Source organism: Ornithodoros turicata, chromosome 4, assembly GCF_037126465.1.
Source record: "Ornithodoros turicata isolate Travis chromosome 4, ASM3712646v1, whole genome shotgun sequence".
NCBI lineage: Eukaryota > Metazoa > Arthropoda > Arachnida > Ixodida > Argasidae > Ornithodoros > Ornithodoros turicata.
This window is the reverse complement of record NC_088204.1, coordinates 21,901,380-21,928,395: the sequence shown is the minus strand read 5'-3', so window position 1 is coordinate 21,928,395 and position 27,016 is coordinate 21,901,380. Positions and strand designations below refer to the sequence as shown.

At 43.5% G+C, this 27,016-nt stretch overlaps 1 protein-coding gene and 2 long non-coding RNA genes across 4 annotated transcripts; 1 reads left to right on the top strand and 2 right to left on the bottom strand.

The window, feature by feature from the left end:
* Positions 1-693: 693 nt before the first annotated feature.
* Positions 694-27,016, bottom strand: LOC135391317 (probable ATP-dependent RNA helicase DDX52). Its single transcript, XM_064621551.1, has 13 exons — positions 26,826-27,016; positions 26,610-26,721; positions 25,882-25,937; positions 23,935-24,120; positions 23,792-23,872; positions 20,128-20,296; positions 19,989-20,055; positions 18,305-18,508; positions 16,396-16,486; positions 11,483-11,756; positions 11,026-11,101; positions 1,533-1,697; positions 694-828 (listed from the first exon to the last, which is right to left on the bottom strand). Exons 1-13 carry the CDS (start codon positions 26,910-26,912, stop codon positions 768-770), a joined length of 1,629 nt encoding a protein of 542 aa, XP_064477621.1. The 5' UTR covers positions 26,913-27,016; the 3' UTR covers positions 694-767.
* LOC135391319 (uncharacterized) lies at positions 7,322-11,004 on the bottom strand. Of its 2 annotated transcripts, XR_010421906.1 has the most exons (4): positions 9,346-11,004; positions 9,122-9,207; positions 8,881-9,052; positions 7,322-7,885 (listed from the first exon to the last, which is right to left on the bottom strand). It is a non-coding gene; the product is annotated as an uncharacterized LOC135391319 (long non-coding RNA). The 2 variants fall into 2 exon arrangements; XR_010421905.1 differs by having other exon boundaries at positions 9,122-11,004.
* On the top strand, positions 10,443-11,963 carry LOC135391318 (uncharacterized). Its single transcript, XR_010421904.1, has 3 exons — positions 10,443-10,678; positions 11,456-11,772; positions 11,841-11,963. It is a non-coding gene; the product is annotated as an uncharacterized LOC135391318 (long non-coding RNA).

Below are 27,016 nucleotides of genomic sequence, written 5' to 3'. Positions count from 1 at the left end.
ACCCTTCAGGAAGCCCTAGAAACTTCACTACGAACCAGAAGAGAACAAGTAACGAAGAATTCAGTGTCTTCTATGAAGACTTAAAAAGCAAGTTAGGAGGCATCTGCAACACCTGGACAATGAGTGTGACCGACAAGTGTGTGATGTTTCTCCACATTGAAAGCAACCCATCATTGTAACCATTTAAGCGTTCAAAGGAGTAAAGTAGTATTTTCAAGGTTCAGATAAATATATAAACTTAGAAGCGCTTCATTCAGCAGATGGCCAGTGCATACCACACACTGCATTGGCTTACACCTGCATAAAAGAAGGAAAAAATGCACACATGCAAACATGTGTGCTACGATACATTTTCGAAATGGTGCAGTTTTGGCAATAGGAATCTGAATGCTCACAAAATGGTTCAAACCATTGTTCTATCAATCGAATCTGAATGCTTCCTAACCCCCTATCTCCTGCCATCATATCAGTTTATCTCAAAATAATCAATATTCTTCAAGAGCTTATCCGGTAGAGCTGTTAACTTTTGAAATACCGTCAATTTTTGTCATCTTGCAATGGACCGCTGTACCAGAACTATCGTCTACCATTTCATGCACCACTGGGTTATGTTATCAAGACCACAGCTTTTTTTTTTTTTTTTACCAACACTATGTCATGAATATAACCCACTGAGAGCCAGAGGGGATAACAAAAGTTTTTGCAAACTTTATTTTTTGTTGGTTAAAAAGGCACTGTTCATATGACCTATGCAGAGCACACTGAAGCTACCCTTTATCACCAGTCAGCTTCTGCTTCTTCTGCTTCCTGCTTCTTTCAATGATTCTCCTGTGAAAAGTGGGAAAACAAGTTGGTTTGAAGAAAGCAACTTCTGTCGGATAATGCTGACAAATATTGTTGAGGATGCTTTTACAAAAGATCACAGCTCAAAGGAACTGTAAAGTGAATAGCAAACCTGTAGAAACTGTGTGCTTTTCTGAAAGTTTGTAACTTGGACACTTTGGATACGTAATAACTCTGCTGTACATTGAGCATTTTTTCAGCAATAGAATTTTAAAGATTGCTGCGCTAAGCAAAACTTGCAGACTCCGAGATGCACCAGTCTCGAGGCGACTCATGCGCCATCTGTTGAAAACGCAAGCAACTAGGCGAGCCAGGTAGATCGTAGCGTTCATCATGAGTGCAGTGCGAGTTTTGTTGTCGAAAGTGCGTGGTTGGTGTATGATGGTCCACTACAGGTTTTCCCGCCCATTTTAGTCCAACCTGAATTAGTCCATGTGCCATCTGAAATAATCCAGGTGCTATTCAATTTAATCCGGGTGCCACCTGAATTAATCCATGGTGTTTTTAAGCAATATAACCATGTGTTCACATGTGGGACATCCCCGCAGAATATTCTAGTGAAAGGAACAATAAAAAGTTGCAGACGGGGCTGAAGTTCTGCTGCGTCTTATGTTGGGCATTCGCACGGCGCTGAGATATCGGGAGTTGGAAGTTACAGTATTTAGGTTCACATATTCATAGAAAGGTACCTCTTGTGCCTCTGTTTGGCTAGCTCATCCTTAGGTAAGGTAGATATGTGGTGCCGTTTTATTCCACGTTTCAGGAGGTCCCTCTTCTGGTTTTTGGAAGGACGTGGCAGCTCCAGGAGATACTGGGGCACTTCATATCCTGCTTCAGCAATGACCCTTGCTATACTGTGGAAGTAATTTAGGAGATAACTATAACGCTGAATACAATGTTGAGTATATGGCATGCACAGGTAGTTGCTTTGTACTCGATTCCCCCCAAACACACACACAAACACGAAAATGGTAAGACAAGAGGCTCAAGCATATATTGGTTGTGAATATTTACAGTTAACCTCATGGGAGTCATGGAATAGATGACTACTGTAACGGTCATTGGTTCTGCATGGAATACATTTTTTTCATTTTGGGATAGGTTTGGGTTAAACAACTACTTGTGGGAACTTAAATTCACGAAACACGCAGTCTCGTATCACTCCGTCACTTCAGAGTTCAATCCAAGGTCAGGCTGGAATTACTAATGATTCAGAAACGAGTTATGAAGCAGCGTTATATTTGGTATTGTAATTCCACATTATCACGTTCTTTCTTCAGTCATTTAGGTGACCCACAATGTTCATATTCAGTGCCCAACACCATAACATCAAATTTTTTGGTACTTAAATATGCAAATATTTTGCGCACGCCGAGAAGGCGACTTTTACAGCACGCACTGTAAAACATTTAATATTTGCATGCCCTTAATTTTTGTGAGCTTCGTAAGTATGGAAAATATTTTAGAGACACACAGAAATTTTCAGCCGCTATCGCAAGCTTTAACATGTAATGTAGCTTTTAACTAGGGCCCTCAGTTTTCGGGTTTTATTTTTTGCAAAATTCGGGGGGTAAATATCGGGTTAAAAATCAGGACCTGCAAATTCGGGTTAAATCGGGCTATATACTGTGGAACGGTGTATTTTCGGGTTAAAAAAAAGTAAGATACTTTTTTGTGTTGAAAGTGAAACAACAGAATATTTATTAACTGGCAAGCTGATATTACACTATGCCACCACTGAGGTTTTCACTGACTTGCATTCACAAAAAGAATGAGCTGCATGTTGAGCAATGCATCACCCATGGATGAACGCTGAGGGCGCTGCAGGCAACGTAACTTTGAAAAGCTGCGTTCAACATCGCAGCTGCCTGTAGGCATGCACAATAGTGCAAGTGCAGTGCTTGCGAGTGAGGCGTATCTATCCTGAACAGAGGCCCAGTACTGTAGTATTGAAACATCAGGGTTTGAAGGTGGGGGCTCCTCGAGGTAAGTTTGAAACTGCTGCTTCAGTTCCTCATTAACATCTGTGGCAAGGGCAAACATATCCTTGTAGACATCGAAGTCCTGGCTACAAAGGCCCTTCTTGTAGGGATCTAGAACTTCACTCTTCTCCCAGATGTTTGCCTGATCCAAATTGGATCCTGTTTCGGTGAGGTTGCGCCTTGTCGTGTTCCTCCACTTCTCCAGTAGCTCAAAAGAGAATGTCCTGCAGGTTTTTTTGGCCTCTGTAGATATATCTCTGGGCATTATGACGAGAAGAGTTTTTGCCCTCTCACTTGTTCCAGCAGTTTCCTTTATGTCCTTGAATATCTGCGGCAACTTGACACCAAAGAGGTAGTTGTACTGGGGAAGCAGTAACTTTCCACTTTCAAGGCTACTCTGAATTTCAATCACTGGTCGAAGACACTCCAGCACTAGAACAGCCTTTGCATAAAGCAATGTCTTGCGTCCATGGAGCAGCAGTGCTATATCCTTTGCTTTGTTATGGGAACCAGCATGCAGCTCTGCAACTTCTGTTAAGCAGTCCCAGTTCTCAACTGTGGTCTCAAGGCAAGAGAAGAAGCTTCCCCATCTATGGGGCACCACTGCACATGGTCGCTTGATGTTTGTTGCCTCCACACCATTTGCTACACACAGTGCATAGTACTCACTCAGTAGTTTGTTGGCATGTTTGAACATAGCACCAAACTTAATGGCTGCCTGCTTCACATCAGCTACGGACTCGGAGTTCAAGGCATGACTAACTGTCACATGCAGAAGATGTGGGACGTCACGCACATGGACAGTTTTCACAAGTTCTGCCTCGCGCACGTCCTTCACCATTTTCCTTACATACTCAGCTGAGTCACTGGACACAGCAATGACATCGCGCCAGGTTTTGCCCAGCTTTCTTAGAGCATCCGTCACTACATTGGCAAGTGTAAGACTATTGCACACATTGACCCGTGCCACATCTACTAGCAGCACGCGTTTCTCTTTTCTACTGGGGCTGTAGTAACAGACCAGTGTGTTCACTGTTGGCACACCCGTAACGTCTGGCGATTCATCTACAATCACTGAAATTTTTGACTGGCCAATGTCTTCCGTGATGTCACTCATGTGCTTGTCAAACACCTCTTTCAGGTACTTTGAGCGTAGCTGGGTGCACCCAGGCATGGTCTTTGCAGCTGGACAATAATTTCTCACAAAACTGCCCATGGGCCCATCAGCCTGCTCCAGGCTGACCCCGCTCTCACAAAACGCCTTAAAGGTCAGCTATGCCGATATCCCAAATAGTCGAAACTGTTGTGATATTCTGAAAGCCCACATCCAGCTGTCCCCAAAATACACCTTCATTCTCTCAGTTCGGTACAGTACCATGTCAAAAAAATAGGTAATTCATTCCGAAACACACATGGGCGCAGCCATTTTTATGACGTAAATGCGCCCGAACGGGCATTGTGACGTGTACGCGCCTTCGTACTTGTCAGTGGATTTCAGCTACGGCTTCTCGCGGCTTCACGTATCTGTGCTTGAAGATGGCGGACAGCCGGGTTCCACCGTTCCGCGATAAGTAAACAGTGCAGAAGCTGCGAACTCATTCGCGAACCAACCTCTGTGCGATGTTGTGACTGGAATTCGTCGTTTGTGTTTTGTGAGCACGTACAATTTGTATCAAGTCGCGTCTGCGTTAGCCCCTTTACAGCACTTGCCCATTGTAGAGGCTGACGTTTCGACAGCCGTGTCAGCAAGAAAATGCCGACAGCGTTTTCTTACTGCAGGAAAATTGTGCTATGTATTTGAGAAACCGCATACTGCTATGAGACAAGTTTTACGTACGATTTATCAATGTGCAACAGCGTCGACGACGGTATGTAACGACGAAAGACGTAAAATGAAATACAAATCACATTTTAAACTTTTTGTGAGATTCTGTGCATTTTCCAGAAGCTTTCTTTGAATCATGCACTCCCATGTCACGCTGCGTTGTGTGGTACGCTACAAACTACTGCATTTTATGTCTAACATCTGGATATTGTTTGTAATGAACACCGTCGCACAAAAACATGCACACGAAAGCTCCAGTAGCCATGTGGTTGCACACTATGCAGACGCAAAAGAAGTACCAGAGCACATATTGCCACTTAGAAATGTGGTGCCTGAAGAGTTAGGGCATAGCATAGATCCTAGAAATCAGGTGCACCTTATCCTTCTGTAGAGTGCGCTTTCAATTCACAACTCAGCCCATGGGGTGTAAAAGTACTAAAGGCAATTATGTGACTTGTCGTCGTGGGTGACATCACTGGCCAGCCTCGGGATTAATTCCGTGCTCAGGAATTATTGTACAAATCACTTTGTATGTAGGACGTGATAAGCAATATGTAAGTTGCAACCTTGTCTGCAGCATTCTCAATGGCCTCTTACCTTTACAGTGAGAGACACGTTACCAAACCATTTAAAAAGGGCCGTGTAACTTGAGTTTTTAATTTATAAAAATATAAGTATACAATATGTAATATGAAATAAAAAATAACATTTATAAAAATAATGTATAAAAAATAAATAAAAAGGCTTCATGGAAGCAATCCGTTAGCATACCCATTGCACATGAAGCACAATTATATATGCTTGGACATCATCTAATTAATCTTCTGAACCATATGTGTGGCTGCATATGAAATTTTTTATGCGCATCCTCTACCTTCCTACTCCTACATGTGCACACGAATAACAGTGCATGTATGTGAAGTGGCAAAAAGCAACGCTAGACCCTACCATCATTGTGCCCCTTTAACTTTTCCACATTTATGTCTGGTGAACAGGGAATATCTCACTAGAAAAGAAGACATTTGCGCATTGTTTGGCAAGCAAATAAATATATTTATTTACATTTTCCATAAATCAACAATGTTGTGACCTGGTGCAAATATTAATGTCAACAAGTAAAGTACTTACAAATTATTCCTATGTGCTCAAATGCAGATATGACAATTCTGTTTTTGTACCTCAGCACAGTACAGTTTCAAAATTAACAAACTGCACAGCATCAGCAATCTTAAAGTATCTGAAGAGGGGAATCACATAAAGCTCCAATAATAGACTGTGCAAACAAAGCTAAAAAAAAAACAAAGTACTTCAAGAAAAATCTGAATAATCGGTTGCCGTTGTGATATGTACTACTATGCACAGTTCATTAATGGAACATGTTACCTCATTGCATTGCCTCCATGTCAGCTCTAGAACAGGCAGCTTTTTAGGTCGCTCTTTTCGTGTTTTTCTATTGTCTTTTTTTCTTTTCTGTTTTTGCATTAGCAAGCATGGCCATAGTGAATCACAAGCAACCAAGGGCAGGATGAGACATCTACAATGCGACTGCTAGCTCTAAACTGATATATTTATTAGCAGACTCTGGAATATACACATATGCTGCTAAGAAAATGACAATTTAACCAATAGAATAACAGACAAGAAAAAGGGTTATATATCTTCCCCTCTCCTCATTCTATTTCACACGCAGCCCTAGTATCATTCTGAGTGTGTCCGTGCGTTGCCTTTGAGATAACGTATCTCTGACAGAAGCAAATCCAACAGCGGACTGCTTACGGATGCAACTATCTTGGATTTCTCTAACCACTTGTTATTTAACCGCTGCCTTGAGCTGTGTGTTCTGGAAATTTAGGCAGCATCCAGAGCCCCTGCTGTGTTGCCATGTTTCTCAAGGGCCTGTGTTTCACTATGGCTCTCAGATACAAACTACCCCATTTCAACACAGTAGAAAACACAGATTTGTAAATTGCATCTGTTGATTGCACTGTACATACCCCCCACATAAAGGATCATAGTGGATACTACATCTTGTGCGATAATGTCAGGAACACAAAAAATATAGATTTTAAACCACGCTTACGTCGTCGTAGTAGTATTTGTGTGAAGCTGCGCAATTCCTGTCCTGCAAATAATTTCAACCATATGTTTCATCTGCCAGCGTGATGATCCCCTGAAAAGCAATTCACACTTGGCGGGAACTACCGGTTCTGAAACCTATCCCTGACATGTGTAGCCATCAGGGAGGAAACCCAAGGGCTGCGGTGGAAAAGACAAACACACACGGGCTATGTTCTCTCTGTGTATCAGCTGCTCTGGCTAGGTTCCTATTCACGCTTAATGGCCGTAGCAGTAATGCATGAAGATCACTGCTAAGTTGTGTTGAGAAACACCACTTTATGTTTGCCATGTCTAAATGAAACGTACCTGACATGATCCAAATTAACCGTTCTGAGTCTGGAACACACAAAGAGAAAAACGCAACACACGCCACAACATTAACAGATAGCAAATGAGCTGTAGTGAGCTCCACCTTGGGACAAAGTCAACAAGTACTTCACCAAAAGTCAATGAGCGCCTGAAATGTAACATCTCCAGTGGCGTAGCCCGACCTCAAAGGTAAGGGGGGGGGGGGGGGGGGGGGGGGGGGGGCTCGATACGAAAACTCCCCCCCCCCCCCCCCCGCATATCCTGTGTCGACAACACACACATACTTGTGCACACTTCAAACTGAGGATTAAAAAAGGGAACGAAATAGTTGATTTAGACGTTCACAGTCCGATTACATGTATAGGCTGTCATGACCAATGAAGTGGTGTCACGAGATTGGAAGTATTTTGAAAAGCTCATACTTTGAAAACCATTCAAGAATGCTTCTTAGATAGACGCCATGAACTGCAAGAACTTTCGCGATAGTGACACTGGTCCCCCCCCCCATATATTATGTTCTCGGATTTGCACGATTTGTGTGGGTCGGTCCGTGGCAGGTAGGGGGGGGGGGGCTCGAGCCCCCCCTAGCCCCGCCGTGGCTACACCACTGAACATCTCTGACTGGTAGCAGGATGGCCCACGTTCAATTCCTGGTGCTAGCACTGACTGGCTTTTTCACGAATTATTTGTTTGAAGTTCCGATGTGCTTGAGAACCATTCGTCAACCATTGTATCCTCATGAGGTGATGAGGGTTTGTCATCCCAAAGAGACTCCCTTTCTGGCATGTGTCCTTATGGATGCTCATCACTGCAGAAAAAAAGAAAGAAAGAAAGGGAAAGCATTTAATGACAAGAAATGGATAGTCGCATTTACTGCATAATGATTGTGCACAACAGAAAGAATACTTTTGCACAGAAGGCTGTACTTCTTGATGTCTAACATCAAGTTACAAAATTCCAGAATATATGACATGTTGTAAGGTAGAGAATAAGTAGAGTTATTGAGTTGTCGAGTTGAGTTGAGGGGGCAGTTGTACCCCCTTTTTATTTTATTATATATGATTATATAATTATCTTTATGTCTGTACCACCCCTCGCTCTCTACATTACAACATGTTTTATATTCTGGGATTTTGTAACTTCATGTTAGACATTAACAAGAGCAGCCTTGTGCACGAAAGTCTCGTCTCATTAAAATTTAGATGCTCTCAACAGTCTTCTTTCTGTTGTGAATCTCTATCGCAGCATACCTGCACATTGCTGTTCTACGTACTGTGACTTTGCAGTAAGAGTATGGACTTTGGGTAAAAAGACTACACAGCACTGCTCAGGTATTTTTGCCTATCGAACAGTATGTATGTATGCAGTATGCACACAGTATTTGTGCACCGGACCCACTAAAAATATAGTGAATGTGGCATTGCCCACGGTAATGCACCAAGTTGAACACAATTATTGTAGAATCCAGGTATTTTAGCTTACATGTCAAGCCAGTACCACACCAGTATCCAGTGTGAAGTTGTGACAAATAAATAGTTTCCATTTTTCTTAGCTCTCAGAAAACAGACAGTGAATTAATAAGAGTAGACAATGTTAACATGAATTCTGGGCTATTCTTCAGATGAAGATTCACAGATAGTAAAGGCACCTTCCTCAATGGACGTTGATGACACTGAAAATTCTAAAATGTTATCAGAGGCGACATCAGCTTCGGTGTGTCAAAGGATTGTATGTCCAACAGTAATCCAGCTAACAGTAACAAAAATGTGCAAAAGACAAATTAACTGAACTAATGTAACGTACCTTCTATATCAGACAGTAAAGCTTGTAACACCCCATCCACAGGAACCAGTGTCCAGACACAAAAGTGCTTGAACTGGGAGATAGCAGCTAACCGGAATGGCAATCTTTGTTTTCCACCCTCGAAGCACAGGTTGTAACTTTGAGGGCAGATTTAAAAGTGGTGTCAAAATGTCTGCATGCGAATGCACATGAAAAGTTGAACATAGATGAATACTCAAATTATAACATCACAGTGTCATACCTGTTGGTGGAGGTGGACTGCAATAGCAATTTCTTCATGACCAGATGCAAGCCAGATCATGCTTCATTTCCGCCTTCAGCGTGCACCTGTGATAATTCAGAAGTTAGATTATCAATAGTACTATTGTGTTGTTAATCGTGGTTATATCAGAGCAAGCGCAGTGGGACAGCTGCACAATCGATTCATTAAGCTTGCTATTTTTTTATATCTAAACCTCGACTTACCATTTTTTGCTCTCGTTTTTTGCCTTGATCCTCCGTGGCACGTTCAAAATGTTATGCGTCGGGCACCTCGGATTTTCATCAGACGATTACGTGCCGAGATTCCAAATTGCCTCTGGAGTCGCGCGTAACCTATGATAACATTCGTGGACCAAATCCTTGCAGTGGAAATTAGCAGGCACCACTGTCAGCCAAGAGCTTCGCACTGCTTGGTCTTTTGGCAGCTTATAATAGGTAACACTTGAATGCACCGATGAATTGTTCTAACAGCGTAGCACTCTCGCATCTTCGACAACTTCGCCGTGTCATATTCACGAATCATATCGCTCCAACCCATAAAAGGCAAGGTCAGAACAAGGAAGTGCACTTTCCAAACGACGCTGTGCCAAAAAAAAACATTCACATGCTTTGTTTCCGGCTTAGCAACAACATAACAGCTGTTCGCTTATGTACGATGCACAGAGGAGGAAACGAAAGAAGCCAAGCAGCCAAGCCAAGAGTCCATGCCAAGCCAAAGACAGATAAACCGAGAGCAGTGACGTCGGTGCGCCCGTGCGCAGGGTTTGCCGACGGTCTGACGGCCGGGCGTGGGAACTAAAAAAACTGTTTTCTAAAAAACTACTAACAGTTGGAGCAAGATATTTCGCACACATATTCAGTGTTCGGTAATGAACACACAGCGCGAGTATCGCTCAGTTCTGCGGCACTTCAAAATCGGCATATCTGACCTTTAACACATGCGTAGATCGCGCCATCGGTCATTTTCTCGCGCTCGCGTTGGCGATAGCATGCGTCGAACATCGTTGGCTGTTGATGCATCCTTGCTTTCATCTTTGCATGCCTTGCTGATGCGAGGTGCTCTCGTATGCGGTCATACGGTTTCTTTGCGGGATCCGTAACCATCTCCATGCAGCAACACTTGCACACCAATGTATCCACCTCGACCTCAGCTGTTCGATTTGTGACAACTTCGAGGTCTTCATGTTGAGATGCCCAAGATTCCAGCGATTTACGTTTTCGTCCCATTTTACGCGTTAGCGTCCGAAAGTAAAGAGCCGCGTTTACCGGCACAGAAACAAGCCACCAGACACGGCGCGCGAATCTTCTGATTGGTCGGTTTGGCGAACGCTGGGTGGGGTACGTTGCATGAGATGCTCTGGAGATGGCGCCCCAACCGCGGACTTTTGATCTTTTGAGCTAGCAACACAGCACGAGGAGTGCGTCATAAGGAGGAGGAGTTCCGTGGGGAAGGAAGCGAAGGAAGCCAACGGGGCATGCAACGGGGAGACGAACTACGTTCTATTGGCGCCGCGTAACGCTACGCGAAGCGGACGCGGTAATACCTTTGAATGTAGTGTGCTCCGACTTTTGGCGGGTCGCCAGGTGCGCAGCGTAGACCGCAGTAGTTTCTGCAGTAGCGAGTGGTCGCGGTGACGGGCACATTTTGCGCGCGTGCGAATGAAGTCCTGTGTACGGGTGTTATCGGGTTAAACCCGAACCAGTTTGACTAAAATCGGGGGGTAAAAACGGGTTAAATCGGGTTTTACCCGAAAACCGAGGGCCCTACTTTTAACTTCCATGCAATTTACAGACTCTTATAGTGCACCCGTCCGATTACTCACAAATGTAGCCCTGACGAGAATAAACTCAGCCGTGCACAGCGTACGAATAATATCTGCTTACCTTCTGATGTTCACCACATCCTGTTCTGTGAAAAATGTCACTGCGCGTCCCCTATGTCCTGCTCGCCCTGAGCGGCCTAGAGAAGAACAAATGCCTCAATGCCTGCCACGTCAAGCTTACCATAGGCATGAAATGTACTAAGGCCTCAGCAAAGCAAAGTTGGGGATCTTTCCTATCACTGGAAGTCACAACTTGTTTTCCTTGAAGCTGCTCTGTATACAAACGAATGACATTTGGTGCGAATGTCACTCGTCTGCGTCAGAATGCCACTGAATTTGCTGTGTGACAGGGGTAGAAGAAAAAGATGCACAATCCAGGGCTGCGGAAAATTCCAGTGTTTCCGCAACCTTGAAAATGGCATTTTCAAATTCCATGGTATTCAAGGGTTTCAAGGTCCAGCGTGAACAATGATTTGCACTCCTTCATCTAGGCACTTTGGAAGACTGATTCTGCTTACCGACACGATGGACATAGGAGACAACTGAAGGTGGGACATCGTAGTTCAAAACCAGGCTTACACCCTTAAAATCAATACCACGGGCCATGAGATCCGTGCAGATGAGAACCCAGATCTTTCCAGAGCGGAAGCTTCGAATCACGTTATCACGTTGCGTAAGCGTCCGCTCAGAATGAATAACGTCAACATTGATGCCATCGTAGATGAGCTCATCGAACAGCTCTCGGGCTCTCTCCTTGCTCTGTGTGAAGACCAGGACAGGGGGCTGCAGGCCCTATGGATTAGAACAAGTAGGACTTCATCAATTGCAAAGTTAGTGCTTTTCTGCAATAATGATCTAAACAGGTGCCACTTTCAGGAAATCGGGCAAACAACAAAAAAGGATGACATATGAATCAAGAATGGACTTCCATTGATCCTTCGGCATGATACTTGGGCTGCATTCATCTTCAATGACAATAGCACTGTTGTTAACACTTGATGAACGACCTGAACGTTGTATTTCTGACACACTGCTCACACACCTCCTTATAATTTGGAGTTGGCTGTGCAAAATGTGCGTTTGGAACACGCATGGCATTTTCCACTGCCTGTATTGGTCACTGACTTTGCATTTTGGCAAGTTTATTTTTAGTGATTTTTGGGTTTCACCCACAGTGGCGGTGATAGAAAAAGGGGAGGGGGGGGGGGACAGTTTTCACCAAGTTTAACCCTAAAATGCAAGGCTCTAGTTATACAGGCCATTCCATGATCTACAACACTGACTGCAAGGTCCAGTATGGTCCTCTAGGGGCTACACATCAGCCCATGGGATTTCCATCATGATTGGACAGTCAAAAATGGACTTTTGAGCGGGCACCTTACATCTCCTATCAAGGCACACAACATGACATTACATGTGCCTGATTCAGTGTACAGAAATCGCAAAGTAAGCTTGAGTAGAAGGGGTGATAGCGTTTGAAGAAACAGCAGGCAGACGACGAGTGCGGCAGCTAGCTCCCAAATTGCAGTTCTGGGGAGGGGTGGAATTTTTTTCATTTATTCCATCCTTATGAAGCAGTCTTCATGTCTCAGTGTCCAAACCCTGATATTCAGCAACAACTACTTTCTTTTGGAAAAGATGACTGGGGTGTTTCATTGCCAGGGGTGATACTTGACCCTACTGTTCGCAGTAATTTCTAGAGGTGTGCGAATACAAAAATTACCACTTCGATTCGAGTTCGAGTATTTCATGCCCATTTGCGAATCGAAATCAAATTATTTGGATGAATTTCGAATCGAATTTGAATGTCACAAGATACTCATCCAAATATTTCAAATATCTTACATTTAGCCTTGTTTATAGCTTGAGTTTCGTGAAGAACTCAGTATACCTTGCTACATTCCCAAATACATAATGAAAACAGGTGTGGACCTTGTGGATATTTCTACGGGGAGCTGGCATCTACAATGACGTGAACACTGAAACTGTGATAGTAACATCAGGTATCAGATAACAGGTATCATTTGGCTGTTATGCTTATAATTAGGGAGTGACTTTTTCGGATTAAATGCCTTTCTCAGATTCGGGGGGTAAAAATCGGGCGCTATTTTTAAATCTGTAATTCAGGGAGAAATCGGGCGATAATTGTGCCTTCGGGTGTTTTTGTTTCTCCTCTGGTCTATTAAGTCCTTTCCTAATCTCTCTTTTCTGTTTTTGTTTTTGTTTTTTTTGCGGGATTGTGACCTTCCAGCGGTAATCCCTGAAGGCATAGACAGTGTTGACACACATGGGTGTATTGCTTGGAACGTAAGTGACCCATTCTTACATGTGTTACACGCGGCGACCTTTATTCGTCTTCAGTGGAAACGTCACTTGAGGATTTCATAGTGACTGGAATTCGGGGAGAAATCGGGTTTAACCCAAATTGGTCGGAGGTCAATTGGGGGGGGGGGGGGGGAATAACCAGGCGGAATTGGGTTTAACCCGAAAAAGTCACTCCCTACTTATAATGGCCAACGATTGCTCTTGTCTTTTTGAACAGCTCCTGACAGCCCCGTGTGCTTGTCTTTTGCATCACCAACAGCTAACTGTAGGCTGTGTGCCATGCATGGTATCTCATGCCAAGACAAAGCTCGATGGCCGACTTCATGTTGCGAGCATTGTCCGTGATAATGTACACTGGGCAGATATCAGTTGGAATGCCCCATTTTGTCACCAGTTTGTCAAGAGCTGACGCAATGTTAGCTCCAGTGTGCTTGCCGGAGAAACGAGACGTATTCAGGTGGTAGCGTTTCAAGGAAAATGCTGCATCCAGAAAGTAGCAGGTTAGGCTGATGTACGCCTCGTTTGCGCACAAAAGTCCACATGTCAGACGTGAACTATTATTGTGCTATATATTTAATGTGCTATTACTTCTGTTTTTATTTTTCCATAGCACAAATACACTTGAGCCCTTTTATAACGATATTGATGGGAGCACGAAATCCGATCGGCGTAACAGGGTAACGTTGCAGACTAACTTTCGCGAAACCGCCGGTTGGGATCAAACGGTACAAGCAGAACGCCGCTCAGATATGCACGTTTGTTGTGAGGACGAAAGCATTTTATCTTGTTCTTGATTGATGCAACATTGAGCTGAATGCTTTACAGGGAAACATACCCATCAGTACCATGTAATGTTCCGCACACATTAAGGGAGCACAGAAAGCGCTTCAGTCACGACCATGTTTTCAAACCAAACAGTTAACCTGAGTGGTAAAACACACCATGTGAAGTGATTCACTCGATAGATGCATACATATAACAAAAGTCGATTTTGAAAATCATGACCGCGCGCAATGCTGACAATTCCTGCAACTAGCCGCCAGAGTCGTTTTGACGTCATCGCAGTGCAACCCACTAACTGGTTTTCTTGTTTGGAGGAGCGTCGTCTGCTACACAGAGAAAGAACTGGAACTAGAAGAGAAAAAGAAAAAGAAGTTCGAAAAGCGCCGGCCCAGATTGGAGCACACTCTCTTGTTACCTTGATGACATCACAATCCACCTCGTTTCGGCCTGCAGAGCGAGTCGAGCGGGAACGCGCGCGTCGATGTTCGGGGGCATTTTATTTCAAGAAAAATACTGCGTACAGAGAATTTTTTTGTGTTACATCCTTTACATCCTTTCGCAATTCACCAGAAACAGAAAATCTTTTGGGTGGCTTTCTGGGCTCCTTTAAGGTCGACAACTTCATCCAGTCAATCATTCTCATTATTGGAGCTGCGCTGCCCATTAGGACGCCCCTCGTCCACGAGTAATTCTTCGACACGTGTTTGAGTAGCGATTTGGAGCTGTCTGCCAATTCATATTTTGGAACGCACTGCACTTTGCAACCGTTTGCACTGGTACAAGACCCGTCAAGCACTTGCAATTCCAAGTCTCGCCAGTTCGACTCAAGTCAAGCTACCGTGTTTTTAATTTAAAGCAGCACAGAAGTCATTTTTTAACACCTGTTTTCTTCCTATAAAACTGTTAAGCAGGCCAGTAAGATGCATCGTGCGAAGTAATTCACACCACAGAGTCATAGTTATCGCAGAAATTGAATTTAAAGTACGCCACAGAAAGCGACCGTGCGCAACGGTGGTGGAGAGCAGTACCAGCCTGTGGTCTGCCTGGAACCTCGCGCTGACGCTATAAGGAGAACGCTCGCTGATTGGTCCAGAGAAATGGTGTCTGCTACTCTGCTGTCGTCTTCTACTCGGCTGTTCGGGGTTCTGAAAAAGCACTGCTATTGGTTCGGTCATGATTCGGCTGCTCCTTCTATCCCCAATTCTCCGGGAGAACTGGCAAAACTGGTTTACGGCGGCAAAGGGATAAGGCGCTGACCCCCAATGACCGACGAACCAGAACGAGTTCTCCTCATACTGTCATCGGTGACGTTGCATCGTACATTCTCCTCCCCGTTATACATACCCAGAGTAGTGAGTTAAGGGTGAACGCGCTGAGCCATGCTTATGTGAGCTTTTTTCTGGGAAACAAATTGCACACGTCAAAACCTGTCGCGCTATTCGGCAAAATGACACACACACTTTCATCAGACGTCTTAACCTGATTTTTTTTTTATGACCCCTCTGTACTCCTTTAATGCTCATGGAGCCTATGGCTCTCGAATGTGGCTCCTTCTTTCGTTTTCAATGAACTAATGGAATCTTGCTTCTTGTTTTTTGCACATTGTATGGGCCATAGGAGAATTCTGATCACTATACGCCAGCAAATACTTTCACAACATTCATTATACTTTTTTAAATTCCGTGTCAGCGCTCGAAGCAACTGCGGCTATGAGTGGCATACAGATGTGGACAGATGGAGAGAGGACAGCAGGAAGTAGTGGGGGACAGGGAGGTTAGTATGCGTCTTGCGTCGACTTCAGAGGCAACTGCGCCGACGTTCGTCTGGAAAGTCTTCTGGAAACCCAAAGAAAGCCTGTCGCTGCACAGCCAGACAGTACCGAAGTCTTGTTTACACGTACTTCAGAGGGTGAACTGATGGGAACCCGCAATTTGATCATAATATCAGACGCACATTGACCCAGAACGTTAGTCATGACATTGCCCACCTTTGTGAGGCCGACAACGGTGAGCTCTTTCAGTACTACTACCACCGCCACCACCAATCGTAATAATCGTAGTATTGGAGTTATGGTTATATCAAAGAACGTAATACGCTAACTCGTCTGTAGTCATAAACATTCTATGCGGATACAAATGATTCCTGTGAATATTTAAAAAAGATATCATTAATAAATCCGGCACTGATAGTTACTGCTTAGCGTAGCGTTAGCTGGTGCGATTTCTCCCGGAGGGTTTGCACCAGGAGCTAATGTCAACAGTTGGTGTCTATAGCAAACAACAAAAATAACGCATTCCTGCAAGGTGATCTGAACGCATCTTACCTTTCGCACAAGGTCTCGAAATGCTGTCAGCTTTCCAGACTCATCGCCCACGAACATTAGTTCCTGCTCCACTGCCTCAGTTGCACAATTCCTTTGGATGAAAGCACACATTAGAAAGCATTCTCTACAAGTGCCTTTTTTGAAGCTTGGCAAATTTGCCACTTACACTTGACTATGAACTGAAACAGGTGGCCTAATTTGCATTTGTACATGCAGTTGGGAAAAGTTCTATGAAAGCCAAAAGTGACCTGATGTGCCCATTTTGGTAGATTGGACCCGCTTTTTATGGACACAGGCCCCCTGTCCCACCAGTCTGCTTGTGGGACAGCATTTTGCCAATTAAACTTGATGACGAGTTGGCTAACAAACCATTCCAGAAGCCGATACTTTGTCGAAAGTAAACTTCGCTTTCGTACGCTCTGCTCATGTTGCTGCCTCGGTGGGAGCTTGGTCTTGGTACAATGACAAATCATCGTGGCACTCACAATAGTGATGAAATAAAAAGTGCAAGTACAGCGATTTCGAGGGGCGATTTTCCATTCGTATCTGCAAGTATGACGAAACACTAAAGAGAATACATCCTGGTCAAAGTATTTGATGTGCATTCTGTGTAGTACTATGTAAAAGTAAAAGCTACATAAAAAGTACACGCAGAAATACGAGTACAAATATAAAACATGAAGACAAGTAAGTAAGATAGCAGCACTGGTATGGAAAGAACAGAGTTTGACTTGTTGACTGAAACACCCCTTTCCCTAAAGTGGATGTCCAGCTGATGTGGGGCCTAGGTACAGTTGAAGCTCGATATAATGAAGCTCCTAGGGAACACGATTTCTTTTGTTGCTGTGAATATGTCGTTGTATCAAGCCTAGCGACACATGGCAGCGAGTTGCGGCAGGGAATACAAATTATTTTGCTGTACCACGAATTTCGTTGTTATAGTGCTTCGTTATAACAAGGTTTTGCTGTCATATGGTCACCTTAATGAAAGGTCAAAGCAATATATGAACGAAGAGGACCTTAAAAAAGGAAGGACAAGTCAACAGAAACTATACACTTCTGAGCACTCCCAGCTGCCTTCAACGTATCATACATAATGAGTTACCTCTATAATTAACAATTATAAAAGGATGCTAAGCAGAATGAAAAACTGTGGGTACGTACAAGCATAAACGAATGCATGTGTGCGTTCTAGTCTCTTCATTTTCTCTTTCACATAATAATCAGGCAGGAAGTCAATCAGACATTACAAAAGAGCATGATTATTGCACGTAGCAACTGCTAATGGAAGAAAGAATCTAAGTGAGTTATAAAATCTGGTCCTGGGAACAAGGAAGATGCACACATGCCACTGCACTGCTTATCGCAGTGCAGACCACGTGTGCCTACCTTCACATTCCCAACTTTGAACTGGTGAACAATTATAAAAGTAATAACTGTTTATACCTTCTCAACATTCCCATCCTGCCACCAATTCGATTTCAGAAACTGTTCAGTCCAGTCACAAAAAATATTTTATTGACTCTGCATTACCAGATTAGTAAGACGTGAGCACTTAATGGCGAAGTACCGGAGAAATGTTGGTGAAGTACGGTACAAAGCACACAATTTTCAACGTAGTTAGTAAAGTACAAGCACTCAGAAATGCACTTAAAGTAGTACATGAGTACTGAGTACATATCACTGATAAATTCTAAGCAACTGTCAATTTGAGGATTTCTGAGAAACTGAGGAACCTTCACAAGACAGCAAAGCCAGTGATCAGTTCTTAGCACAGAATCAGTAGTTAATGCTGCGCTCCTGGCACCCATAGTACTAAATCTTGATGCAACCAAAACACATGGTAGCCTTTGCATATCATTTTAAAAGAATCATGAATCAAAATTAAAGTGCTAAGAGTGCAACATACCTTGGTCCAATATAAATACTGAGCAAGGCATCAAGATTGAGTCGACACCACTCCTCGAGCTCAGATGCTGCTGTTGCACTGAAGAGGGCACGGCGCAGTTTGGCCCCACAGCACGCCCTGTATATCTCAGCTAGTTGATCCCTAAAGCCCTGCTGACCAGCTTCAAAAAGTTTGTCAGACTCATCCACAACAAGCCACTCAACGCTGTAAAGCAAGGTCTCCTGTTAATGCTCTCAAAACTGTTGTTACTGTTAGGGATACAAATCACATTTTACAAACAGAACCATATGATATTTTTTTTTGGGGGGGGGAGAATATTTGAGTTCTCGAATTCGAATTGAATATCAATCACTCGAAGTATTCGATTCGCGAATCGAGTATCTAATATTCGGTTCTCCGAATATTCGACTATTCCACAAATATGAACGCCACCACCCCGAAAGTGGGCTTCACCTGATGCTTCCCTGCATGAGGTGAAGCCTGCTTTATGAAATCGCTCGTGCTGCAGGACCAACACAACACAGACGGACCGTTGTTGTTTAGCGTGAGATAACGTTATCCCAAGTCAATTGTGTACACTCCGACTGGGGATGGGGCAGCGTCCCTCCCACATGCGCTTTAGCGGCGCCGTCTGGGAATTTTAACATCCCTTACGTTCACGATTTCAGCAATCCAATATCCCAGGCATGACATACACACTAAAGCGCAGAAGTTAAAGGATGTTCGTGGCAAAGCTGAGGCAGGGCACCAATTTGTTTGTTTCACAAGTGACCTGTGGATGTTCAGAAACTATCACAACCTCATCTGTGTAACATATGCCGCTGCATGGCATCAAATTTTTAAATCAAGATAACTGTCCCAGTATGTGTAGACTCAGCTGAAAAGCCGGAAACACCATAACATAAAATTAAAGAGTAAGGGGGCTTCCCACAGAAGATTCAGGTGTCTCGCTTGTGACAGTTCATGGCAGAAAAATTACACTAAAGACACGGGCTACAAATTGCAAACTTTTAGTGCAAAAGGCATGCATTGTAAAATTTGCACAAACATTCGATATTCGATTTGGTATTCGGCATTTTTTCCCCATTCGATTAGACTTCAAATATTCGAATTCGCACACCCCTAATGATTTTATTTGACCTTATTTATTTGGACGTCCGTATTTTGTACGGTCAAATTCATCAGTGATATCACTCTTGTCCAGCAAAAGGCTTGGATGGTGCAGAGGCAACAATGGTACTGTTTGCGCTCCCTCACCAACTGGGTTATCCTTCCACCTCTCAACATGCTTGTGAATTTGTAAATAAATTTGCAGTGCACAGTCACATGCTCATGTGGTGAAGCAAATACATGTAGACAGTTTCCAAGGCCGCTTTGGAATGAAGGCACTAAGAGCTGATTTCTGCCATTCACTATAAAATTCAATGGCTCAAGATCGACCAGTGACTGTAAATATCGCAAATAAAACAGCAAGAGTGGTCTGAGTACTGTTAAACAAAAAACACTGCAGCTTCTTTCTTCTAATTTTAATGTAATTTGTAAAGTTATAACAAATTTGCGCCGTTGAGTCTGACTGCTGTCAGTCTGACTGCTTGTGCCATTGCCGATGGTAACCAGGTAGGACTCGGAGCATCAAGTTTTAAAGCCGCCAAGTTGTCTGAGAACACATAAAGTGAACACTTACCATTTCAGTGAAATGATGCCTTCCCTCAAAAGATACACGAGACGATTTGGAGTTGTGACCAGGATATCTGCTCCAAAAGATAGCCTAATTAGTCCTCGTGGTACAACACCTGTTAAAGTCACTCATATTGTACACCTACCAAATTTTGCTTTTGTGCCCAGACTTCTCTTGGCAGCATCAGTCTTGCTGAGCACATAAACTCGGAGGCCCGAACCTTCACAAAGTGCCAGGCATTCACGACATGTCTGCCGAGCAAGTTCTCGTGTCGGTGCCACGATGAGACCCCTGAAACCCACCTTACAGGGTTGCTGCATAAACAACATTAAACTTTAGTAATGCCAAAATTCATTTTCCTGCCAATCTGAAACTAGCAATGCCACTCAATGAGATGTGTGTATACATTCAGGAAATACTGCATACATGATGACAAAATAAGTATTTAAATCAATTTAAACATTTATTATACTGAAAAACAAGCTTTTGGACAGAGCCCGTCCATCATCAGGTGCGCGTTTAAGGCAATCATTGTTTAAGGCAGACTCACTTCTTAAAGTGCCACAACGGACTAAATCTCGTGTCTTCAGAATCCTGCCAAAGTTATGTTACTGAAATCTTCTTGTCTCACTTTACATTCGTGCAAAATATTTTGGCTCTAAGCGACACAAAAGCTTGAGAAAATTAATTTTTAGTTTTGAGAACTGCAAACGTCATGTTAGACTCCGACGGAGTGCCCGGCTCTCATCTGGCAATGTTATTGCTCTTTGCGTCTTCCGGGGGGCTCACTCTTTGCACTCCGTTAGCGGAGCCCCGCGTGACATATCCTCAGACTTCTCTGACCTCCGAGAAAACACAAAGGAGGGAGAAGACATTTCTCCCATTTTCCCCTCTTTCGATCAGCGTCACGTGACTTTTCCACCACGTGACCCTCTCCGGACGCTGGCGTCGTTGCTAGGAGACGAGTGCCCTCTCCAGAAGATGATATCTAGAGCCTGAAGCTTTAAGGTTTAACCCGATTCTTCCCCGAATTTGCACCCCGATTTGAAGGTTGCCTCTTTAGGGTGAAACCCGATTTTTACCCGGCAAATTGCCCTCACTGAGACGTCTGTAGGAATGCACACTAACTTGATTGGCAGCAAATGCAGTTACATCACCGTTTGTACCAAACAAGTACAGTTCATTTGAGTAACTGAGCCCGATTTCTCCCCAAATTTAGCATACTGGAAGTTTTCCCCCCCTGAATTTGCATGAATTTAGAGCAGATGTTTGTTTACGCAATCTTTACTCCCTGAATTTAGAAAAAAATATTTACCAAAAACTTCAGGCTCTAATGAAATCATTGCAATTTGTGGGCTTATGATTACTTCACCCACTCCTCACGTCATCGAAACTTGTGGAGGCTCAGCAGATCTTCAAAAATTGACAGAAATGCACAGCGTTCGTAAACAGGATTAAAATTTCGCGTATAGAATCATTGAGGCACCTTCTTTTCATGGACTCAATAAAAATAAACTCTGCTTTCTGAGTCCAGTGTGGCACTTTAAGAAAGTCTACGGGGAATTCTTGTTCACTAGGTTCTCGTAAACCTCGCAAAATTTCTGCACAAAACAGGTACAGGCATGTTCGTCTTGAGTTTACCTCGGGAATGACACATTTTTGAAGCCCTGAAGCCATCCGCTGATTTTTGGCGAATGAAAGTGTGTCAAATTTTCAATACATGGGAGTCTACAGGAGACGCAACAAAGTTGTTTCTCTCAGCACGCACAGCAGCGATAACTGGGCCAAAATGATATCATTCCCTACACTAACACTCTAGAAATTGATTGAAATCCACTAATTCGACAAACTTACTGCAAAGATATTACAAAAGCCAGGAATCATAACGCAGGGAGGAAGAAATATCACCGCCTTAACGTAACATAGACAACAATTTAGTCGGGCGTTTCATCTACCATACGGGAGACATGGGAGCCACGATTCTAGGTATTTTCGTGGCCCCCACAGTTGATCCTGCGCCGAGGTCACAGCGTTGTCATACTTAAAAGTGTCTCCCATTCTTCAGCAGTGGTCAACAAGTTCAGTCTTTAGTCTTGTGGCGTTTGCTGCCTCGTCGATGTCTCGCCTGTGTTCTTTATCACAGTCATGGCAGTCTAGCTTGTACACGCCGCCGCTTTGAGATCCCGTAGTATTTATATATTTTTTTTCCTCCCTGTAAACTTATTGTAGCTTTCCGGATCCCTGTGTATGAAAATGGTGCTTTTGGCGTCTGCTAGCACGTGCTGCGTGCTGGCACTGATTACATCAATCCCTCAGAGCGCGGGGGGGAGGAGGCAAAACAAAGAAAACAATTTTCCGACGGTGCTGCCATCCCTCGTCGGAAGCGCATGTAACCAGATCACATGAGTCCGCCTTGAACAAAGTCCTGCTACTTCTTTCACCCTTAATCAAGCAATGAATCTTTGCTGGAGAACTGCCTTGAAGAGTATTTTTGCGGCTTCACTAATTCACATAATTTTACTCGATCCAAAAATGGATCAGTTCGAAAGACTGAGTTTATCTCAAAGCTGTTTAAGTTGTATTGGTTAAGTTGAAACAGAAGTGGAGCTAGGGTAGAGGACTTGTCATCCTGCTTATAAAGAATGCTATCACATTCGAATGCTTTCTGGCATGTCACTCTTTAGCACAAGTGCTTGTCATAGTTGAGAGTTATTAAAGCGAAAGTTTGCTCTCTGAGCATTCAATTGTATAGCCAGAAAAATATTTTGGGAGGGTTTCTAGGGGACTTCACATATGGAGGAGAATTTTACCCACGTTTCCCCCTCCCAGATGTACTACCAAAGCTACGATTTTGAGAGGATGGGGGTTTGAAGCCCCGAAACCCCTTTGGTTATGCCACTGGGAGCGGCGGAGCTGCACCTATTGCGAGAAGCAAGCGGAAAATCTCACGAGCTCGCGCGACTTTTCCCTCAGTGCTACCTCCTGCACTTCCTCCTCACGTATTCTCTGCACTGGTATGCAAGGGATTCTGCAGCAGGAGAGAACCAAGTCAGCCACCAAGGGGACACCCACATATCGTAAACTAACGTTGTGCATATGTGTTTCTCCACAAAAATTCGAAACATGTGGATTCCGTAGATTCGTGATAATAATTTATACAGCTCAATGTGAAGGAGGGATTCGGTAAATCAGGGAGTACACTACCTGTGGAGAAAAATATCTACGAATTGATGCTTGGAGAGAGAACTGTCCCTTTAAAATTGCACAGCATGAGCGGTATTATACCAATTGCGTAAGACAGTGCAAACAGTCATGAGCGATGTTGCAACGTTGTTGCAACGACGTTGTGCAACGCCATCATCATAGGTTATAGACACACTAAGTGACGGTTCACCAGTAGATACACATATATAGAAAAAACAACAGAAAGAAACTGAATTATCTTTCATTATACCTGACTTGACTTTGCTTAGCTTAAGAGTACTGAAATTAAAATCCAATAGCATCACTAGACATGCCTGCCTGAATGCAACTAAGCAGAAAATACCATAATGAGAAATAGACTCTGCTTTGCTCGTGTCTCACATTTTGCTTGGTTTCACGTTTCGTATTTCATGGAAGGTAGCAAAAATGAAGAAGAAGGTCACCGCTACCAGTATTTGTAGCTGGGTAATAAATTATCGGTACCAACTGGCAATGTGGCTCACACTGTGCCAGAACTACTACTGGTTCCAAAACACACAACAGTGATCATGAGGAGTGCGATGGAGAATGCAGCGCAGGAAACAACACAAGCGTAAAATGCTCACCTTCAGGTGGTGCACAAGTGGGATTAAGAATGCTGCCGTTTTGCCCGAGCCAGTGGGAGCACAACACATTAGCTCTCTTCGCTGGGGCAGAAAACGTAGGGTAAAAGCTCATTAGCAGTGAGGAATTCATTATGCTTCCTTACTTCCATCATAGCTGGAATCGCCTGCATCTGAACAGGAGTTGGTTCTGCGTATCCCAAGGAACGGACATTATTCAGCAGCCACGCCGGCACTTTGTACCTCTTCGTTAGGTCGTCGAAACAAGTCACAGGATAAGGTACATCAGAGCCCTTCACCTTAATCCCGTAGCTTTTCCGTAGCCGACAGACCTAAAGACAGAACGCAAAAGAAAGGTTGAGTAGACTAATAAAGAGAGAATGTGGAACAAAAGAAAAGGTTTTTCTGTAGAACACAGCCAATTAAAGGAGAAGCGAAGGACCTCTCCATACCCTGTTTTTTCTGTGACAGGTTGCAAACAAACAAGCAAAAAAAAAAGCATGATAGCTTATCTACAGGGTGTTTCACCTAACGCGATAAAAAATCCTAACTGGCGACGTACTTGCCGGAGGATTGTGGGACTTTCGGCAATTACCTTGTGGAAACTTTTGCCACCATCGAGGAAGGCTTTGAACAATTTTTAATTGCAGGAAATTTATTTTTTTGAGCTGAAGTTTGAAAATTGCCAAGCGAACCCCACTTTTTTTTTAACAGAAATATTAAGTCCTCCATGGATAACCCCAAACTCAACAAAAACTATGCACAGTATCGCAACAGAAACAGTTGACAAAAATTAGTAAAATTTCCACGTTAGCCCCGCCTGCTTGATTGTCGCAAAGAAGAGCGCACGTAAGGTGTGGGGAGAGGAGGAAGTGTTCCCGCCTCTTGTTTTTCCTTTCTTTCCCTCGCTTTGACCTTGATGCTGGTGACAACCATCTTACCACAAGTAAAATAAAACAACAGTCTTATCACAAAGAAGGCAAAACCAATGAAGGCAGGGACACTTCCTCCTCTAAATCCACATTTCAAGCGCGCTTCTTTGTGAAAATCAGGCAGGCTGGGCTAAAGCGTCACTTTCACTAATTTTTTTCGACTATTTCGGTTGGGATACCGTGCATAGTTTTTGTTGGGTCTGCGGTTATCTGTGGCGGACTTCATATTTTCGTTAAAAAAAAGTGAGGTTCGCTTGGCAACTTTCAAAGTTCAATTGACAAAAATAAATTTCCCACAATTAAAAATTGCCCAAAGCCTGCCTAAATGGCGGCAAAAGTTTCCAGAAGGTAATTGCCGAAAGTCCCACAATCCTTCGGCAAGTACGTCGCCAGTTAGAATTTTTCATCACCTTAGGTTAAACACCCTGTATAGTACACATGGCAGGTATTTGAAATTGTTACACTTTAGTGCCCCTTTAAGCTCACGATGAGAGACTGCAAGCAAATGAGTGAGGTTGACTTAGTGGGGACCTGGGTTGAGCACTGACTCACCAACACTGTGCTCCTTAGATCACGGCAGCAGGTTTAGCAGGCTGTGCCCCCAATGTCATGCTGCTCCGCACAAGGATTATATGTCTAGGTGTTTTTGTAAATTGATTTGCTCAGTCAAAATGTGCAGCCAAATTATTTTCATAATATCTCGTCGCTTTGTTGCTTTACGTAGCGAAACAACGATTATCATGAGTTGCATCACGGTGGTCAGTCTGTGAATGTATCGTGCCCGCCAGAGGATTTTTTAATGTGTGCGATCATCTCGGCATGCCGTATTTAACATCCCTCGTTGAGGATGGTGTGCCCAAGCAACTTGTATCCAGCCACCATGTTGCTTCCGCCGTGGACTGGGTTCAAACTCGTAGAAAATATCTTGAGTGATCACTCCCAATAGGCTACCAGATTAACTGAGCAGAGCTTCGAGCTATCCTATATGTCACTTCATTGCTCCATTTTTTTGGGCAAATCTTGTACTGCTACTCTTGTTCATACGTAAGGTCTTATTAGTCGCGGATGGATGAGCACTAAATAGGAATAAGTACAGCACAGTTGGAGCTATTATCGGCTGACCTATACTGTTAAATGCTGCAGCACATAAGATGGACTTACCTCCTCGAAACGTTGTGCTTCAGTGTTACCAACCTTCTTCTTCTTTTTTGACTTATCTGAGATTAAATAGTGATCGTTATGAGCAACAATGGATATGGACAGCCAGAGCATCTACAAGTATCGATTGTGACTGTTTGAATAGATGTGTTGTGTCACTGCTAAAAAATTTCCACAAGGCTTTGGGACAGAGCTTGGAGTTTAAGACAGATTGGCAATATGTTCCACATTGGTAAGATGCAGTGGCCTGATTTAAGCTTGCAAAATTCATGAATTTGTTGCACCTATGATACCTAAGCGTTACTTCAAAAAGAAACAAAGCCTGCGACTGTCTTACACTTCAAGTCTACAGCGTTATAATTAATAATTGGAGGTTTACGTCACGACACAACTGAGCTACAGCATTATAAGTACACAGCATGCAAAAGAAAGGTTGTGAAGGGCAGGAACGTCAGAGAAGATGTCTTTCTCCTTGATCAGAGTTTAGATGGCACAAACTTGTGTGTTTTTGCGGTGTTTTGAAAATGAGGAAAACATGAATGTCCCAAAACCGAAATGGAACAAAAATCTAAGTTCGTAGTTCCCGCCACCGTTTTATTCCTACGGATGGATGTGCACACAGATTGATGTTGTCGTTTGACAACTTTCAAGGCGCACTGTTAGTCCATGTGAAACAAACCGCTAAAAAATTATTAGGCAATCACTTTTTTACGGGTAATATAGCCGCTTACCATTCGCCGGTTCTGGTGGATCTTGGTTTTGAGTAACGTTTGCGGTGGTTGTGCCGCTTGACTGCGCAGGTTCTACGCTTTTATGTTCGCCTGTCCGCTTGGTTTTTATTATCTTGACAAAATATATAGGGCAGTGTTAACCAATTTCCTTGATTGCATGTAAGAAAATAATTTGAACATATCTCGCAGATGACAGTGGGCCACATCACAACCTACCTCAAACCTTTCTGCATCTTTTTTAAATTTTCGAACATCGAAGTTTACACCGACACATAATTTTCTAAAGAAGTCGGAGGTGTCCATTGTTAAGCAAAACCTAGAGTACCTCTGTCACACACATCCACCACTTCACCCACATGTGCGAAACCACGGAAACATTTTTGTGTACATGCTTGGCTTGGATCGTG

Coding starts and splice junctions, on each gene's coding strand:
- LOC135391317 (XM_064621551.1), bottom strand. CDS start 26,912: ATGGACACCTCCGACTTCTTTAGAAAATTATGTGTCGGTGTAAACTTC. Junction 25,938..26,609: donor TCCACCAGAACCGGCGAATG/GTAAGCGGCTAT, acceptor ATTTAATCTCAG/ATAAGTCAAAAAAGAAGAAG. Junction 20,056..20,127: donor GGGCACAAAAGCAAAATTTG/GTAGGTGTACAA, acceptor CTTTTGGAGCAG/ATATCCTGGTCACAACTCCA.